This window comes from Metopolophium dirhodum, chromosome 1 (assembly GCF_019925205.1).
Source record: "Metopolophium dirhodum isolate CAU chromosome 1, ASM1992520v1, whole genome shotgun sequence".
Classification (NCBI taxonomy): domain Eukaryota; kingdom Metazoa; phylum Arthropoda; class Insecta; order Hemiptera; family Aphididae; genus Metopolophium; species Metopolophium dirhodum.
Genome location: NC_083560.1, coordinates 110,436,630 through 110,453,094, shown reverse-complemented (window position 1 = coordinate 110,453,094; position 16,465 = coordinate 110,436,630). Strand labels below are relative to the sequence as shown.

Sequence of the window (16,465 nt, the reverse complement as noted above, 5' to 3'; positions counted from 1 at the left end):
CGGGGCTGCAACCAAACAAATTAAAATAAAATGTTTTGCTTGCAACAATAAACGATGGTGGCCGGAGGAGAAGCAATGCCACAGCAGTTTCTCCTCTGGTCTTCGACACAACGTTAAAAAAAAAATGTACCAATATAATTAAATTTGTAATACAAATTACAATATAGCTATGATTTAATATAAATTAATTTCCAAACTATAAATATCAGTATGTAACCATGTAGATATTAGGTACTTATACTATATTTTATTTTGTACATTAAGGTTGTTATTTTTTTATAATATCCCCCCTTAACTATGAACCTGTGTAACTTTATGAGTATCGGTCACTTCTACTTCTAAAAAAAGCTTCTGAAGTAACGTCTGTGTACACAGTTGGAGCGAGTACTTAAGTAAGTAGCTTAAAAAAGAAAAATCCGTATGTCTTAAATCAAGGTATATTTATTATTTATTAAAGATACATATTATTAGATTTGAGGACAGAGAACAACTTAGTACCTACCTACTTATTACTACAACTGTACCTAATATGTTGGTTTAAATTTAAATTAGACTTATTGCGTGTGTACCTATAACAATAATTATATTGACAATTATTATATTACTTGGAAATGGAAATGACTTGTACAGCTATACAGGCAACGATGTTGACTAAATTTTGAACAATGACCTGCATCGTATAAGTTAGCTTGGAATATGAGACTTTCCTATGACTATTCTTATTTTTGTTAACGTCTGCCGTCTGGGTTTCTCTTTAGGCCGGGGCTTATACACGGCGTATTCCGCAGCGTTTTCCGTCGAATTCAAAATTAATTGGTTTATATCGGAGCAGCAATACATGACGCCATGACGGACGTAAATACGTAATACACCGCGTTTTCATCCGCGGCGGAAAACGCAAGCCGACCGGCGGAATACGCCGTGTAAAGCCCCGGCCTTAGTAGTTATAGTACACGCCACACGGTAACTGGTGAGTGATAAATTTGATTATAAATTGAAGCTGACGCATGGACACATTCTTTGTGAATTCGGAATTGTCTTATAATAAAATTATGGTTGGTTATTGCGAATATTACAATTCTAGGAATCATAGGTATTTTTTGCTTTTTTATGAACAATATATCAATAACGATTATAATATTGTACAACTCGGCGTTGAGATATTGACTTTGAGTATATTTGAATGTTTCCAGTTATCGTTGAGTGTTGTCAACACTATAGTATTACATTGCAATAAACAATAGACGTACATAGCCACATAGGTATTTTTTATTGGAAATACGTGAGGATTACCAATATATTTTATATATTATTATAATAAACTTCTATTATTTCAATGACAATAACATTATTAAAAAAAAAAAAAAACAGAGTTCAAAATAGTTCAAATATGATGTAATGTTTTCATATTATACTCATATAGTCCCATACAGTTAACCTATTATATTATGTGCTCCGTATACTCATATAATATATAAACTTCACGTTACTCGAATTTAAAATTATATGTAGGTACCTTACTCGACTCACCAGTCTGTAGACAGGTGTTCCAGGACTCGGTGACAAAAAAAAATCTGAAAATACACTCGCGGATTCTATTGTGTATGGTGTGTCTTTCATTGCCACCCTCTCACCGCGAAGGCCCCGCCAGACGTATTCTTTGTATACTTATTTTATAATTCACACAGCTGTAATCGTGCACTGGTTGCCCGCCTCAATAATCATACGTAGTAGTTACGTAGGTACTGTATAATTTGATCATAATATTATTCATTTAATGATATATTAATAGTTACCTACTTGATACTTCCCTATTTATTTATATTATTATTTTTAATAAGCATCTACCTACCTACTAATTAATTCATAATTGGTCTAGTGATTTTAAATAATTTCTATATGTATTGATTTTTACAATGTCATATCAATAGACATATAGGGCATTTACTAGTTGGTTCATTTTCAAATAAACTTATAAATTTAACTAGTTTCATTGACTTTTGAAATAATTTAGCTTTTTTCAGTTGATTTAAAAATAATCCAATCAAGTTAAACATATTTTGACATTTTTCGTTTTTATAGCTTTATACGTAAATATTAATATTAAAATAAAAATAACCCAATAGGTAGGTACCGTAATAATAATACAAACATTTATTTTATTTTTCTCGATATAATAATTTTATAGTAAATGAATATATATTTTAGTAGATTAGATAGGCATAATATTATATTACCTTAAATTAATATTTGTTACCTAAATTATATTAACTGACTTGATTAAACTTTTCACTTATTATCGATCTTGTGTTCTCTTACATAACTTGGCTTAAATTAATTATTTTCACTAACTTGCCCGCCTTCAATAGATTACCACGATGCTTAGCAGTTAAAATTTTTTGAAATATAGTAAAATTCATCTGTATCCATAAAATGTATGAGTTCATAGAGGACCGTAACGTTTATCTACTGTTTAATAAAAATATCTAATAATCCGTGACATTCGTTATTCTTAAGATGCTAATAAGAAACTGTCTCCACGTCGAAAATACCAAATCCTCATCTGTGCCCGGTGAATTGTGATGGCATACCTATTTCTGATTCACCAGTGCTAGGATATGCGGATATGCCCCCTGTCTGGCTGGCGACTGCCCATGTACGAGAAGTACCTAGCCCGTGGTATCTTTTCATTTAATAATTACGTCTTACTGTCTTGCATGTGAACATCTTGTTATGGCGATAAACATCAAGTATAAAGTGACCAGATGTGTTTTTTTTGTGTAAAAGCGATGCAGGTATCGCCAAATAAATAAATAAATTCCTTATTAGGACAGCCTTGCGTCTTCCTACAAAATTAAAATTAAATATTCTAAATGCTAATAAAATAAAATATTTGTATTTTAAATATTTTTGTGATAAACTGCAGAAGTTAAGACTACATTGAAATCACAAAATCGGGACAAAAGCTGCAAGACGATTAATAATATTCAAATCTGTAGGTACATTTTATTGTGCCGGCCAGACAAGAATATTGTATACATGAATATGTAGCTGCACAACAACAAAAAAAATCGGTACTGTGCATGCCGCCTAAATCAGAATAATGCCTCGTTGTCACACTAACCAAGCAGTCTTCGTATAATATAAGTAGGTATTCATTGTGTTCAACAACTGCCGTCTGTGCGTGCCCAACTCTCTCTTATACACATATTTTATTAAATATATTAAAATATTATGTGCAGGACGCAGGTGACGATCATAATACAGCAGGTCACAGGGCAACAGGTGCAACATCTTTTATTGTTGGTACGTGGGTGGGTGGGTTCACACAGTGATTCATTCAGCAACACCATTATATTTACATAACCACCACCACTCCTACCAACAAAGTATATACCTATATATTATTATTATTCTACCTACCACTGCTACACAAGCTGTAGGTATCTGATTTTGAAAAGGAATTTTTCGAGTTTCGACTCATCGCCAAACAAGTGAAAATGTTTATAAAAACCTACGCTTACTGTACGCAGCCGTGCAACACTCATATATATTTGTATATTATGCAGATATGTATTAGTGCTTATGACAAAATATAATATTCTTGTGGATGCATTTGGTACGGAAATTTTTAAGCATGATGATACCCAATAGATCATAATGATTAATGAGTCTTGAAGTCATTATATTATAATATATTTATATCGTGCGCTTAGAGGTGACGCCATAGAAATATCTTTCAAAAAAGCGTCTACTGCTGGCCAACAAATTCGTAAATGGTAAACCAAAACACCGGATACGCATATCGTGGCATTATAATAATAATAATTTTTTAATAATAATAATATATTAGTAGATAATATTATACGGTTCGGCAGTCGGCACGACGTCGGTGTCGCGTCGGTCGGCAGCCGCCGGTGTAGAGTTTCTCGTGTACGGTGCGAACGGGCCCGCCCACAAATGGTAACTGTGTATAGGAGGTCCTTGACAAAACCTACAGGCTACAGTATTATTTAAATTTAAACAACAACAAAAAAAAAAAAACCACTATCAACGTCGTTTAGGAATTAGTGATAACGGTTCATTCTCTCATTAGTCATTACCGTGGCTGATGTGCTTACTGTTTTTAGTAGGTTGTTGCCGCTTTAGGTAGCTGGTGCTTCGTGCGTTATTTCCCTTCCTGCCGACGCGAATGACGATTAGAAATTCGAATGATGTAGGCGTACTTGGATAACGTCTTCCACGCGCATTGAATATTATCTCGGGAGTTTGATTTTCTGTTTGTCCGTGTTTGTGCACTCGCGATGTGAACAAAAAAATATGGCTCCCTCGAATAGGTAGTCGACATGAAGTGTCAGGATTATTCATCATTATGCTGCGCTGTTAACGTGTTGAATGCTGGGCCGAAGATAGACACTTAATGCTTACCGTTTTTGCAGCATCCGTTCACTTGACTCCAATCGTTTTGTGTAGCATAACTGTTTGATACGATCATGTTGGTTGCATACTTGTTGTTGGTGTCGACTCTTTTCTACGAAGTCTTGATTTGCAATGCCAAAAAGGACTGTCCCAAGAGATGTGAATGTCTCGGCACGTATGTCGACTGTAGCAAAAAAATGCTCAACACATTTCCTGAAGGGTTGCCTCAATGGATGGAAACTTTGTAAGTAACCAAATTTCCACTTAGTACTTAGTCATTTGTACATAATCCATCGTCTGTATAAACTATAAAAATATTCTTGCTTCTTTTTCGATATCACATTTATTATGACAACAGTCCAGTAGCATATTACCGAGGTACTTAATATTGTTTCCCTATGAACCTAATGTACTAAATTAAATTTTAAAAGTAATTAGTTTAATACTAGTAGTAGTAGTATTGTGCCAAGTTTAAAGGGCTAGTCCCGTTAAAATTGTAATAAATAAATAACTGCATTTTCTATAAATTACATTTAAAAGTAATTTTGACTTCACAACTATGACTCCAAAGTCTGAATTTAAAGTTGACCAAATGAGAGCCACTATTTAAAATTTAATCATTACCTAATTTTTATAATAGTAATGCTTAAAAAAAGTAAGATGGTAAGATACAATCTATAAAACTTCCCTACCTACCTATGTACAATTACAACAAAAAGATACAAAAAATTTTTTTAAAAAACGTACTAATACTAAATCTAATTGGAAAAAAATATGCCTCATGTATGGTAACAAAAATCGATGTTTCTATTTAACATAAGACAATTTTACTGTGATTGAGAATAACTACCAGAAAGATTAATAATAATGTTAAATATTCCTACCGTTAATGTATAGCACTATAGTCTGTAGCCTATAACTTTTTAAAATAATCTAAACTAAATCTAACCTAATTTGCCCAAGAATTTTGGTTTTACTTCAAATTATAGCATCGAATCAAATTAAATGAATTATTTATTAAAAATATTACTCTGAATTTATTAGCAATGATTCTTCTAGATATAGAAATTCATTCAAAAAACTGTAATCTAGATCTTGATACCTACATTTTTTCTATAGTTAAATTTTATATTTTTATTTTTAGGGATTTGAGTGTTAATAAGATTGATGGAACTTTGGCAATCAATACTAATAGTTATCCATATCTAATATCATTGTAAGTAATCAATATTAAAACTATTTAAATTATGTAATGTATTATTTTGTAACAATTTAGGTAATTACTCTAGTACAGTAGAACACCGATTATCCAGACAAATTAATTTCAAGGATGGTCCGGATACACAAATATCCGGATTATTTATTAACATTTATTTATACCAAAATACCACTGTAGCGGTGATAGCCGATAATCAGCGTTCGATAATAATTGTATGGAATGATTTATATATATTGTATTATCTTGTTCGGATAATAGGTATTCTACTGTAATTACATTTTATATTATTATTGTTTATTATGAATTATGATACAAGTATATAATTTTATAAAATTATTAATAGAAAATATTAATAAAAAACTATAGGTAAAGGCTTAATAAGGTATTAATAATAATGTTTTATCATTGTAAATATAGCAAACTTATTTTTGTATTTGAATTTGGAGAGTACTTATTGAATCACTACTAGCCAATAATATTTTGTTTCTAATTTTGAATATCAATAATTTAACAAAATTAGATTAAACTATTATTACATATAGGCAAATGACAATATGATGGTATTTTGGTGACTTGTCAATATGTGACAAGTAAATTAACATAGTGACTAATGCTACTATAATATAGATATTTATTGTTAGCCTATATTATAATATTATTTTTAAATTACAACAGTTATTTTTCGTTTGAGTATCTAATTTTGTCCAAACCTGAACTTGAACAAATATCTACATAAAAAAAATGTGTTTGTATATTTTTTTAGATTTTTCAGGGACAGTATAAAAACTGTACCACTTATGAAAAACCTTGTTTTAAATTTTAAATTCTTAGCTTATAAAACTTAACATTTTATAAATTCCTAATTACAAAATAGTTTGCAAATTATCGAGATTTTGATTAATGTTGTCAAATTTGAATCTTTAAATGTTTATTAAAAAATCATTCCTATTTATCTTTAATATTAACAGTTATTAAAACTTGTTAAAACAACTTGAGGAATCTTGTATTTAACTTTCAAGTTTTTTGATTAAACAAACATTTTATTAAAATGTTTATAAAAATGAAATTTTAAATGTTTATAAATAGCTCAAAACGGATAAAAATATTTTGAAAATGTAATTATGTATAGAAAATGATAAAATAAATAATTTTTAAAAAGATCAACTATCTACAATTATTTGTTTTTTAATGACAACAAAATAAAAAAAAAATTTTATTTACAGTTGATCTAATGTTGAAAAAATTTCAAACACAGACTTATTGAAACTCCTACTTCAGACCCTCAAAAAAATATTGTGGTTTTAAGCTCAAAAAGAAATTTATTTGGTCTATAGAATATGTTAATATAAATGTCCGGTGAAAATTAAAAGTATTTAAAGTTATTAGTTTATAAGTTACATCAAAAAAACTAAACTTATTTTCTCAAAAACTAGTTTTGCTTAAAAATCACCAATTTTTGTTTTTACCAACACTTGAAAACTTCTATAAATTTTCAATTTGACCTCTAAAAAATACCAATTAAATTCAATTATCGATCAGAAAAAAATGTTTACAGACAGAACCAAACACATTATTGTAAAATCAATACGTTCAAAGCTCCAGAATCTAAAAATCAAATGCAATAATACTATTTTTTTAATCATTGAATATGAAAAAGAAATATTAACATATCCTTTGATTAGAACACAGTAAATTTTTAAAAAAATCAAAATATACCTAACCAATGATTAGATTTTGTTAAATAAATTGAATATGTGTATAAAAATATTATCTATATTAACTTAATATCTAATACTTTTAGAATGCCTAATATATAATTATGTATTATTGTTTAGACATGTTACATTTATCTATGAAAAAAAAGACTGTTGTGCAAAAAACGAATTATAAAATGTAAATTATTGTATAAAAATAAGCAACTACAATCATTTTTAAAAGATTGGTCTCAACTAAGAACGGACCTCAGGAATAAAATTGATTATTTTAGATGAACTTTCAACAGAAAATTTAGGATTTAATTTTTGTACTAGCTATATAACTTGATTTTTCATTGAACATGTCCCTCATATTATCAACTCAAGTATTTGTTAACGGTTCTTATCATTATTAATTTAGGTACTTTTAAAAATTATATTATTTTATTCATCAAAAATATATTCAGAATAAAAAATATAGTTGTGATGCACTGAAATACATTTTTTTTCACTTTTTACTTAAGTCATGCCTATATACTGGGTAGTATTTACTGTACTTTTGTATTCCATAGTCAGTTAACACTTTTTATCTTATGATTTATTTGTATAATGCTTAAGAATTAACATCATCTAAAATGTTAAAACTTATTAGGTTTTATATTTAAAAAATTATTTAAAATCCAACAATTGACTTTTTGTATTTTTAGGAAACTTACTAAGAACTCTATTGTATCTTTTCCAATATTTGTAAACAGATCGACTGTCAATAATTTAAATTTGTAAGTTTAATTTTGTTAACGCTTATCAAATGTTGTATTTTAATATTGATATTAAGTTAAATTTAAAATTTTTGATTTCAGAGCACATAATAAAATAGAAAAATTGGAGGCTCTAGAGCATTTACCTAGCTTAAAAAATTTGGACATGAACAAAAATAAATTGACATTTTTGGATGATAATTCCTTTTCACAATCTACACACTTGAAAATACTGTTAGTATAACATTCTACATTTCAACTCATTCTTCAATTATAATAAACTAAAATATGGATTTTAATGAATCTATTGTATCTTTATTATACATTTATATATATATTTAGGAATCTAAACAATAATTTAATCACCAATTTAAGTGCAAATTGCTTGGACACATTGACAAACTTAGTAGAGTTAAAAATATCCCATAATAAGCTGAACAATTTACCTGTTGGATTATTCAAAAAACTTAAAAATCTTGAAACACTGTAAGTATTGATTTTGCATTTATGTATGCATCTTACATACATATTTTTTTCTTTAACTTCTATTGTCTATTGAAACATTTACATTTAATTTCAATAAACATTTGTTATTTTTAGCGATTTAGGTAGAAATCACATAACTGTCATTCATGGTTTATTATTTAAGGACTTGGTAAATTTAAAAACAATAATACTTCGACAAAATCTTATTGAAGATTTACAAGATGGATCATTTTATGGATTGATGCATTTACAAGCATTGTAAGTATATTTTATATTTAATGCGTTATCAAACTAATTTTCAATAATGGCAACTTTATTAATTTGTTCTTGTAACTTTTTATTTTTCTAAATGCAGACATTTAGAAGATAATAATTTGAGCAAAATATCCAAAGGCTGGTTATATGGATTGAATTCACTTATCTACTTAAATATAAGTTATAACAGAATAGATCAAATAATAAGTGGATGGGAATATTGTGAAGACCTTGTAGAATTGTAAGTCATCATATATTAAAATTACTATTTTGTCAAATAATTGATTTGAATGCTTAAAACTATTTAAAAAATTCATATTGATATTATTATTGTAAATACAAGTATATTTTAATTAATACACATATGTATAATTTTGTTTATTTAGGGATTTGTCTTATAATAAACTACAGTACATTGAAAAGAGTAATTTAGAAAATTTAAGGAAATTACATAAACTACATTTAAATAACAATAGATTATCATTCATTGAAGAAGGATCATTTAATAATACACCAATGATCCGAACACTGTAAGTTATATTAGTATACATACTGTATATAATTAGTCATATTTATATACCTAATATTTATTTTCCCTCCTTGCCAAACATACTAGCCCGGGTGAAATTTAATACATCATCCGCAAACTCCCAACCAAAAAAGCCCCTGGGCACGACCTAATAAGCAACTTAGTTGTCAAACACCTCCCTGAAAAATCTATCATTCTTTTAGCACTAATTTTCAACTCTATGTTTCGTTTATCCTACTTTCCTACAGCCTGGAAACATTCAAACATAATCCAAATTCTAAAACCGGACAAACCGCCTGATATCCCGTCTTCCTATAGACCAATCTCTCTCCTCCCCACATTCGCAAAAATTTTTGAAAAAATACTCCTCAAAAGGCTTCTTCCACTATCGGACAAACTCAACATCATCCCAAACCACCAATTTGGATTCAGGTCCAAGCACTCCACCATCCACCAACTCCACCGCACTGTCGACTTAATCTCTACCAGCATGGAATCAAAACTCTACTGTGCGGCTGTACTCCTTGACGTGGCTCAGGCCTTCGACAAGGTGTGGCATGAAGGACTTCTCTTCAAACTCAAAAAATTCCTCCCTGCCCCCTACTACCTTCTCTTAAAATCATACCTCGAAAATCGCACCTTCTGTGTCCGCGTTAACAACAGCTACTCATCAAACTTCCAAATACTAGCTGGAGTCCCTCAAGGAAGTGACATAGCTCCCTTCTTATACTCTATATTCGCCCACGACACTCCGACCTCTCCCCATACATCACTGGGTACATATGCTGACGACACGATAATCCTGGCTTCAAACCATGACCCCCAGGTAGTATCTCTCCGGCTACAAAATCATCTCAACTCGATTCAACTATGGTCAAACCGCTGGAAGATCAAAATTAATGAAGCTAAATCATCCTTTATCACTTTCTCTCTTAGACCAGGGGACTGCCCCTCTGTATCGTTTAATAATAATCAAATCCCAATCACCCCGACAATAAGATACCTAGGTTTGATCTTTGACAGGCGCCTCACATGGGCCCAACACCTTAAAATAAAAAGAAAAACAGTCAACTCCAGACTCCATTTACTCCGCCCACTTCTTAGATCCAAGACATCATTAAAAAATAAACTATTAATATACAAAACCATCATCAGACCTGTTTGGTCCTATGGCATCCAGATTTGGGGCTCTGCCAAACCCTCCAACACGAGAACAATCCAGGCATTCCAGTCTATCTGTCTGAGGCAAATTGTCTCTGCTCCATGGTTTATCACAAATAACAATCTCCACAAAGATCTAAATATTCCATCGCTCTCTCAATTAACAAAGTCTCACTACGTCTCCTTTCATTCCAAGTTAATCCAACACTACAATCCATTAATAAAACGCATATCTTCTCTAACAATCCCTGATAACCCCCAGAGACGTTTAAAACGCTCCTGGCCTAGAGACCTTCTAATTTAATCTGTCGGGTGGCACTACTGAGTGCCCTCCCCTATCTGTTATTCTCGACATGTAAATACCTTTATCTAAATTACTTATTGTACCAAATTGTATAGATTGTAATTATATTTTAAATAAAAAAAAAAAAAAAAATATTTATTTTAAACAAATTTGATAATATTAAGAATGTATAATATATTATGATTAAAGACCGGATAAATTTAATCAAATATGTACACCAATCGGAATAATTATAGTCTTCCTATTTAATTTTTTATTGCAATCTTTTATAATTTTTGTATACTTCACGTAAAAATACAAATATGATGTACATTTTCACATCATGGTTGTCCTTAATAGTAGATAAACGTTATATAGCTACACTCAGGTCATACACTCATATGAATGTTGTGATATTATTAATATATCGATAATAATAATTTTATTGGCCAAAGTATTCCAGGTCCCAATGGGAAAAAAGTTAAGGATAAATTTAAAAATGTCTTTGAAAAATATGAAGAAGAGAAAACTATTAAGACTTACTCTGAGGTTATGTCAGAAATCAAAATATTTATTTAGATATAACGCCAACTTTTTTAAAATTGTTTTAAATATACTACGATAGAAAATGTTGATGTTGTATGTAATTTTTCGATGTATAAACATTAAACATATTACTTTAAGTAATAGACGATACAATTTTCATAAACAAAATTTAGGAATGTATATTATAATTATACATTTTACTTCAGAAGAATAATATATTTTAATCCTTAAATACTTTTTTATAATATTTTTTTTATAGTATTTTATAGTTCTGTAATATGTTAATGTCCATATATTATTTAAGTAATAAAATTGTATTAAATTAACAAACATACTTTTCTTCATAATTTTAACATATTTTTAGTGCAATTTTGACATATTTTTAACTCAATTATATCCGGTCTTTAATTATGAACAATAGTATTTGTATGATATAGATTTTTTTATGTTATCTACTATTCCAGCATTGGGGAAAGTTTAAGAAATTGATTTATAAAATTAATTAGCTTTATAACAGCATTAAACTCTTTATTTACAATTTTTTTTTTCATAAATATATAAATTGTAACATATTATAAATTTTTGTCTATAGAACTATACAACAAATAGTTTCCAATTAATTAAATGTTTCTTTTAAATACTATAATACCAGTATTAAATATATCAATATTTTTTATTAATTTACCTAATAATATAAAAAGTATATATCCTCGGCCTAAGTTGCAAAGATTTACATAGATAATACATAATTATATATTACACAATTATATATTATCTATGGACATTTATTACAATGCTATTCACAGTTATATACTACTATACTAGATGCCCAACTCTATATTCTACTGTGTATGGGTTTTTGAAGCCAAGTAGGTTGGACAATGTTTACAATCTGATATCAATATTATAGTATACAATAGATAGAAGATTGATAACATCAAGGTTAGGTTCGAAGTAGTTAGATTAGTATTAGTATACTAACTATCATTCTTTTTACTATTTGTAGAAACACATTTGCTTTATAAAACTACATTTTCTGTTTTTAGTCAAATGGATCACAACTACTTGTCGTGGCTAATTGAAGATGCAAAAGAAACTTTTATTGGTCTAAGAAATTTGAAAAAATTAAGTTTAGCTAATAACAAAATATTATTCATTAAAAAAGAAGCCTTTACTGGTTTAGACAATCTAGAGGAATTAAATTTACTTCAAAATAATGTCCTAGAAATCCAGGATGAAGCATTCAAATTCATGCCTAAACTTGTATATCTATATTTAAATAGTTCTTCACTAGTATGTGACTGCTCAATGGCATGGCTTAAACAACCAAATATATTTGAGAAGTTACCATTTGATTTCATAAATGCGTTTTGTGGCTTCCCAGAAAAAAACAAAGGAAAAAATTTGATAGAAGTACCCTTGACAGACTTCGTATGTCGTAAGTATTAAATATTAACGATCTTAATTTTTTAATTACAGCGCTATAACACTTATTCTTATTTTAGTCCAGAACAGTCCAAAACCCATGATAATATTCCATCCAGAATCAAAAATGGTTCTTGAACGGCAAAACATTACCCTAAAATGTGGAGTTAATTCTTCATCTAATGAAAAAATTAACTTTGTTTGGAAAAAAGATAACCACGATTTAGAATTGAATTCTACAAACCATTACTCATCCTTTGAGTGTAATGGTATGACTCAATTTTCTGTTTTGAACTTGTATAATATATCAATGTCACAAAGTGGTAAATATCAATGTGTTGCTTCCAATGAATTTGGCATCACTTATTCTAATCGTTCAATTTTATCAGTTGTTGGTAAGTATTCAAATGGATTTAGCAAAATAATAGTTGAATATTTATTTTATTTTTATTTTTAGTTTATCCATTTTTTGCTAAAGTTCCTGGAAATAGTTCAGTAAAGACAGGTCAAACTGCTAAGTTAGAATGTGCTGCAAATGGTTATCCAGTTCCTCAAATATCTTGGCAAAAAGATGGTGGAACTGATTTTCCAGCTGCACAAGAGCGCCGTATGAGAGTTATGGCTAGGGATGATGTTTTTTTAATTGTCGATGTAAAATTAGTTGATATGGGCATATATAGCTGTACTGCTAAAAATGTTGCTGGAATGATAGCTGCAAATGCAACACTTAATGTTTTAGGTATATAAATATTATTTATATTCATTTTTATACAATGTTATTTATTGTCGGCTAATTCTCTTTTTTTTCACAGAACCCCCTTGGTTTAAAACTGAAATGTCCAACAAACAAGTTAGGGTTGGTGAAGAAGTCGTTTTAGAATGTTTAAGTTATGGATCTCCAAAACCAAAAATAAGATGGATTAAAGATGGCATTTCTCTTACTTTGAGCAATAGACATTTTTTTACTGCTGAAAATCAACTTTTAGTTATAATGGAAGCAAATACAGATGATTCGGGCACTTATCAATGTGAAATAACTAATTCTTTAGGAGTAAACAGTCAAAAAGTTGATGTTCTAGTTATGCCATGTAAATATTATTGTGTACATATTAAATATTTTATTGATAAATACTTTATTTGTATTAAAATAAAATGAAAAAGGTGATAAATGTGAAATAAAAATTAATATAAAATTAAAAACAAAAAAACTTAATAATAATTGTTAAACAATCAACACTAAGTTATTAATTGATTTATAATTTCTATTTCTTTTACATAAAATAATAACCACTAAGATATGGTATTTTTACTTATAAATATTACCACCAACTGGATAGATATTTTATATATTATAATGTACTCAATATCATAAACATTTTATCTTTAAACAAATTATATAATTAATCAAAACTCCTTTTAAATTTAAAATTATATTTCATAATTAAAATGAAAACTATTTTATAAATAAGTTTCTAACTAGCTAGCACAAATTCAATAAATTATTCGTATATTACCTATGTAAATAGTACTGAAATTTTAATTATCTTTATGTTAGTTATGTTCCCTCCCATAAAATTATAAGAAATGTATATTTAAATTTTAAGGATCGGATCCTAAGATAGATTAGGAATATATATATTGAATGTTTTTTCGAGAGGAGATTCGATGTATTTATATTGTGAAATTAAAATATTTCTATATTCTATTTTATTATTAACATTGATATTTGATTATAAATACTATAAATTGGTCACTGGCCGGTTTTTCTGTGGCATTAAATATTTACTCCCGGAAGAAGTCGAGGTGACGAGACTACTAGGGATTATAATGTTACACAACATTACTGACCCGGGCGGCCATGGTTTGGGTGCGGGCTTGTGGTTAGTAATGTCATGTTTCGATGTAATCGCTAGTAGTCACGTCGCCTCGCCATTTACCGGGAGTAAATATTTCGGGCCACCAAAAAACCAGGAAGTGAGCAATCTATAAATCTATAGTAATCTAATTCTAAACATATACAAAAATAAATGTAAAAAAAAGTTTCACCAATAAAGTCTCTATTTCAGTAAACAAATTATATTATACTTGGAAAACATTTCCTAAGATCACCAAAAAAAAGATGCACTTTGCATTGAAATCCTAACTTTGCATACTATGTAAGATTGTATTGTTTTAATTTAATTTTAAACTTTCTAGTGTATCGGAGTTTAATTCACGAATATACTCTTGGATTTATCGTTATTGCAATAATTGTATGCATAGTAATTATATCCGCAATTTGGGTATTATTCGTTTATAAAGCAAGACGCCCTTCGTCAAATTTGATCAATAGTGCCGATAATAAATCATTGGATTCTTCCAACAGCAAAGACAGTGGTACTGGTGAATCCACTAAAAGAAGTCAAGAACAATTATTCAATGATTGTAAGTCTTATTATATTTTTAAAAATAATTAAATTACTAAAAATATTTTTTATTTGTTTAGGTTTGAATGTTCCTCAAAAATTGAATAACAACATAGGCAATTTATCACCTGAAATAAATTTGCCGTTACTTACACACGCTTCTGTTGTTCTGGGCGAAAATTCTGTCTCGTACAAACATTCAAAAACAGTTACCCTGCCTGTCCAATTACCAATTAAAGAACCGAAAGATACAATTGAAGACCCAATAAAATGCGTTGAACCATCTGAAAGACCGTGTTCTATACCTGTTCCACCGCCAAACAATAAGGCTCGGGATTCACCACCAATTGTTCAACAATCAAGTTCCCATGTTAGCTTATACAAACCAACTGATGACCCTTGTTAGTCATCGTTCGATCTAATTATTTTTTAGCTGCCTATGGTATTATGTAAAATGTATATATATTTTTTCTATTATTCCAACTTAATCCTACTTAGATATTATTGAAATGTAAAAATGGTTCCTGTCTTTAATTTTTGTTTTTAATAACTTTAAGATTTTTTTATTTAAGTATATTAACAAGATAATGTAATAACTTATATTTCCTTTAAATCCTTGACATAGATAGATTATTTAAAATGAATTATATTTATTGCGATTGTCATTTCGATAAGCTAACTCAATTATAAAAATGAATTTGTATGTATTACTGTTAAAATGCTTTCAAAATCGTACATGTATTGTTATTAAACATTATATGGCCATTTATAGCATGTACATATATATTTAAACATCTATTAATGGTTAATTAACAATTTAATTACCTACTACTAAATTATAACACAATACTTTAAACTCTCGATTATCTGTGGTCTTCTGCTGAACTATAAGAATTATGTATACATGTAAATAATATAAAAAATCAGTAGAGAACTTCGCAAGTCTAAAAACTTTCCTCCATTTATTCCTGATAACAATCCCGTTCATTCAGGGATTTTGAAATCGAAAGATGGACTTTTTTTCAAGTTTTGGCCTCCCAATGCGGGAACATGCTTATTTGTGGTTGCCGCGCCACTATTCAGTGGTTGATCGAGAGTTTACTGTACCTATTTTTATTTCTTTTGTTACATCTTCTATTTAAATTACATTTTTATAAGGTACAACTTAAAACATTTGTATGTGTATTATGGATCTCATTACAAATATTGTTACAATAACTCATATTTTGTACTACTTAATTAAAACTTATAATGATAACAAATAAAATACAAGTATTTAATAATA

The 16,465-nt window shown here is 28.8% G+C and overlaps 1 protein-coding gene across 1 annotated transcript; it reads left to right on the top strand.

The window, feature by feature from the left end:
- The first annotated feature begins 4,054 nt into the window (after nt 1-4,054).
- LOC132935281 (leucine-rich repeats and immunoglobulin-like domains protein 3) lies at nt 4,055-16,465 on the top strand. Its single transcript, XM_061001773.1, has 14 exons — nt 4,055-4,663; nt 5,564-5,635; nt 8,040-8,111; nt 8,193-8,324; nt 8,433-8,576; nt 8,691-8,834; nt 8,932-9,072; nt 9,218-9,361; nt 12,397-12,788; nt 12,856-13,170; nt 13,233-13,514; nt 13,588-13,863; nt 14,972-15,199; nt 15,261-16,465. Exons 1-14 carry the CDS (start codon nt 4,494-4,496, stop codon nt 15,584-15,586), a joined length of 2,838 nt encoding a protein of 945 aa, XP_060857756.1. The 5' UTR covers nt 4,055-4,493; the 3' UTR covers nt 15,587-16,465.

Coding starts and splice junctions, on each gene's coding strand:
- LOC132935281 (XM_061001773.1), top strand. CDS start 4,494: ATGTTGGTTGCATACTTGTTGTTGGTGTCGACTCTTTTCTACGAAGTC. Junction 4,664..5,563: donor CCTCAATGGATGGAAACTTT/GTAAGTAACCAA, acceptor TTTTATTTTTAG/GGATTTGAGTGTTAATAAGA. Junction 8,325..8,432: donor TCTACACACTTGAAAATACT/GTTAGTATAACA, acceptor ATATATATTTAG/GAATCTAAACAATAATTTAA.